Below are 4,111 nucleotides of genomic sequence, written 5' to 3'. Positions count from 1 at the left end.
TTATAAGGTTCCATACATCATATGATAACATTCCATTACCATAAACATGATGCAAAACAGCTCTGACCTTTAGGTCAACCATAACCAAAACTTCTCACATATGCAGAAAACAACCTTTTGACATTTTTGGGAGCATGCATAACATGCAGATGAAAGTATTTGATTTGAAAATAATGCATCAAGCTTAGACTCATAATATAGACTAACATCACATCACTTTACCCACATGATACTCACACAACAAACGCTAACCCAAAAAGTAATCCACCTTATTCATAACTACCTATGCGGTTCGGGTTGACTAACCATATACCCTCACATGAGTTTATGGACATCTAATAATTGAAATAAACTCACCAAAATAAACCATAAATCATACATAAGAGACTCAATCATATGGTACTCTCCCTTGGTAGCACCCCTACACGTGTAGGTAAAACCGATTATGGAATGATTAATAACTCGCATACCCCAGGTGATAATAGAGACATAATTTCATTTATCATCATTGCCCATCTAGTGAATCTATATAGTGGTTCTCCACGGGGGCAGTAAGCTGATGATTGTGTAGTGGGTAGCAAGCAATTTTTTTACCATATCTCTTAGCTCGTGTTTGATTTTTGCATGACACCAAAGAGAGAAAATTGTTTAAATGATGTGTTTTATCTCTAGTTTAAAGGGTTTGGACTGATTCATAACGATTTGTGAGTTATGACCAAAACAGTGTTCCTACCGCTTCTATGACAAGAAACAAAAAGTGCTTTTTATACACGCACGTGATCATAAATACGTCGTGTGCATAAATCAATGTGTTAAACATGATGAAATAATCATGGGGCGGCTTCATACGTACTTGGTAAATCCATACATGTACTTGTGTATGAAAAAAAATCACCGAGAGGGTGACTACTCAGAAAAACGACATAGAGAGAGATGATGATGGCTATGGAGTTAAGAACTACACCGTGCTTTAGAATTGATTAGGGGATATCGAAGGGCTTCTTGCTTTGCCGCAAGAGAGCGTTGATAAGAGTTACATAGAGGTTTTCACAGCGAGAGCTTCTGGAGAGCCCGTACACCGTGAAATGAGAGAGGAGATAGTAAGCAAGTAGAGAGAGAGCATCCTTCTTCTTCTCCTTCTTCTTGTATATGAGAGAGAAGGGCTTATGGAGATGGTGATAAAGAGCTTGCACCACTCTGTATAATAGACACATATAGCCTTGCGATAGTAGATGCAATAGACGGCACTGAAAACTGAGGCTTGTAGTTGATTTTATAGACATTGTTCAAGATTGAAGTGAGTTCCAAGGCAAAATCTAACACTAGTTTTTGGCCCAAGAATAGCTACATAGCTTTTGAAACTTTGCTAAAAACATGTCTTTGCTTTTGGTGGTTAACTCTCCCACTTACCATGGAATTTTTACAGTAAAATTGGCCAATTGAACAATACCCGATCAACTTATGGAACCTTGGCTAGACTACGCCACACCGCTATGTACCGACGTAATTATGACTTTCCTGTACTGCCTCGACGTATTTACGGTACTGCTTTTTATAAAAATAATTCTCGTAAAATCCAGTTTGTTCTTGTTTTTTCTACGGGTGGTCATTTTTAAATGCGGTGGAGACTAAAATTAATATTTTTATGATTAGGTTATCCCAAAAAACACATTGCTTCTCAAAAATGCCGAATAGCACGAAAAGCTAAAAATAACGTAAAAAGTAAAAAAATGTACAATTTTCTAATATTGAACCACAGGTTCCCCTTGTCCCCTCGAATAAGAAAGCGGACTCGTTTTTCACTAAAAATCATGAAAAGCTGAAAATAGTGTGAAAAGCGCTCAAAAAGCAGACTTTTACAAAATTAAACCATAGCTTCCTCGGAACACGTAGATTAAGGATCCGACCTTTTTTTTGTAAAATACCACCTAAAAGCGTGAAAAAGCTAAAAATACCAGATTTTTCTAAAACTAATCCAAATGTCTGTTTGACCTACTAAAACATGGAAACGACCTTGATTTTTACTTTAGAACCTTATAATGCTATCAATCAAGTTTCAGGCCAAGGGCAGGGCCAAGGGCAGGGCCAACGGCCAGGACGGACATGCGGTCAAGGGGCGCTATATTTAGGGGCTAGGAGTCTATATATGGCACGGTTGGGTAAGAGTTGCATGGTCTAGTCCCCCGTAGTCTTACACTGGTATCAGAGCTCAAGGGAGAAGGGGGAGGAAGAAAGAGGCATGGAGGCCATGGATCTTCGTTCTCTCTCTCTCTCTCTCTCTCTCTCTCTCTCTCTCTCTCTCTCTCTCTCTCTCTCTCTCTCTCTCTCTCTCTCTCTCTCTCTCTCTCTCTCTCTCTCTCTCGATCTCTCGATCTCTCTCTCTCTTTGCGGTTCATGGAAGCTCGCCCTCCTTTCGGCAAAGAAGGAGCAGCATGGCAGAGTCCTTTCATGGATGCATGGCAAGGTCATGCTACAAGAAGGCCATGGCAGAGAGGGAAAGCAAAGGAAGGCATGGCTCTTTGACTTTTATCTCTCTCTCGCTCTCTCTCTCTCTCGTGGTGAATAAGGTGCAGCATGGCTACATGGCGTTTCATCAAGGCTCGACAGAGAGGATGGAAGGCCTTTGAGGCCACAGGGAATTGCATGCAAGGCATGCATGTTCATGGCAATTTCATGTGAAGGCGGAGGAGGTCGAAGCCGAGGAACAGGCCGTGTGCATCATCTCCAAGTCGGGGAAGAGATGGCGGTCGACTGACATGATAACCAGCAAGATCTCCCTTGTTGGGTTTGTAGAAGGAAGGCAAGGCTTTTGCGCTGCTGTGACAGGCCCGGATTCGGCACGCACTGTATGCTGCTTGCTCGTTTTCTGCCGGCGCAGAGGCCGCCATTGCTGCTCGTTATTTTTTTATTTTATTTTTTTTCCTTTTGTTTTCCCACTGGTGGTCGCCCTAAGCCAGGGAGGGGCCACTCCATAAAAAACACAAAGGAGCTTAAGGGGGTATACCCACCCCCAATCACCCAGAAGGCAGTCGACAGGCGATGCAACTTCGGCATTGAATAGACTCACAAAGAATCAAAATTATTGGAATTTTAGAAAGTCTGAATCGACATTACCAAAATTTCAGAAAGTTTGAATCGCTTTTTGATTGCACGATTTGCTTCAATGTGTGGATTTTGGCACACTCTTTTGAACTCTTTTTCAAGCAACTGGCAAGGCCATCTCTTAGGTCCTCGGCAAGGCTTTTGCGGCAAGATGATTCGTGTATTGAGGTATGCAATCGATTTTGTTTTCTTTTGATAAATTTTTCACACATGCTATGTAATTGTTGCATGCAGGAACAAGTACGGCTTGTGAGAATTCCGTAAGCATTCACTTTTTTTTATTGCTTTGTTTGCAAAGAACCATTGTTTGGTTGAGGGATCAACATCAAGCACGGCTTGAGTATACAATCCCTCGACACCACACGCGAGTCCGCAGGTAATTGTTGATACAAAGGTAACTCACGCAGGGCCTGTGACATATTCAATTACGGTATTCGGCAAGGCCGACCAATCAGTATAATTTCAAGTAACTGTTTCCCATCAGATACTTAAGCAAGATTTATGGGAGCACGGCTCCATGAATTGGATGCATACTCATTTCCAAGCCATTGCAGCTTGCTAAGAAGTAGGCAATATAGAAACATTAACATCCACAGCTAGGAGCTGAATGCAATGTTGACCACCATATACAATTTCGTCAAGCAAAGGTTGCTTTGGAACAAGTAGTATTGGACAATTGTTGACATGTGATAGCTCAGCTGTAGATGCTATCTTTCTCACTATCGAAAAATGTTATGATTCTCAATCCAGTAGCACAATTTGGCAAGGCCGTTTCCCTATGAAATTTTGACAAGGTCATTTTTTTGTACTTGATCGACAAGGTTGATTCTCTTTGCTATGACATCTGCCGTCCATCGCATTTGTAGGCAATGAGGCCAGATGTAGTTCTATGAAGCAAGGCTTCCATTCATGCATCTTGCATTGAGACTCCCCATGTTTGGCATATGCTATGAGCATACAAACTTGGGACGGATTTGGAAAAATGTTTGCACATTCTTTCATTCCGTAT

The 4,111-nt window shown here is 41.4% G+C and overlaps 1 protein-coding gene across 1 annotated transcript; it reads right to left on the bottom strand.

Annotated features, from left to right (window-relative positions):
• Positions 1-2,660: 2,660 nt before the first annotated feature.
• Positions 2,661-2,888, bottom strand: LOC147439022 (uncharacterized). The gene has a single exon (XM_086484527.1). The coding sequence runs from the start codon at positions 2,886-2,888 to the stop codon at positions 2,661-2,663; it is 228 nt and encodes a 75-aa protein (XP_086340653.1).
• Between the last annotated feature and the right edge of the window lie 1,223 nt (positions 2,889-4,111).

This window comes from Adiantum capillus-veneris, chromosome 16 (genome assembly GCF_014529385.1).
Source record: "Adiantum capillus-veneris isolate H3 chromosome 16, ASM1452938v2, whole genome shotgun sequence".
NCBI lineage: Eukaryota > Viridiplantae > Streptophyta > Polypodiopsida > Polypodiales > Pteridaceae > Adiantum > Adiantum capillus-veneris.
The sequence above is the reverse complement of the archived record's forward strand: the minus strand, read 5'-3'. Positions and strand labels throughout refer to the sequence as shown.

Bases quoted from the DNA above. Each gene is read 5' to 3' on its own strand.
- LOC147439022 (XM_086484527.1), bottom strand. From the start codon at position 2,888: ATGGCGGCCTCTGCGCCGGCAGAAAACGAGCAAGCAGCATACAGTGCG.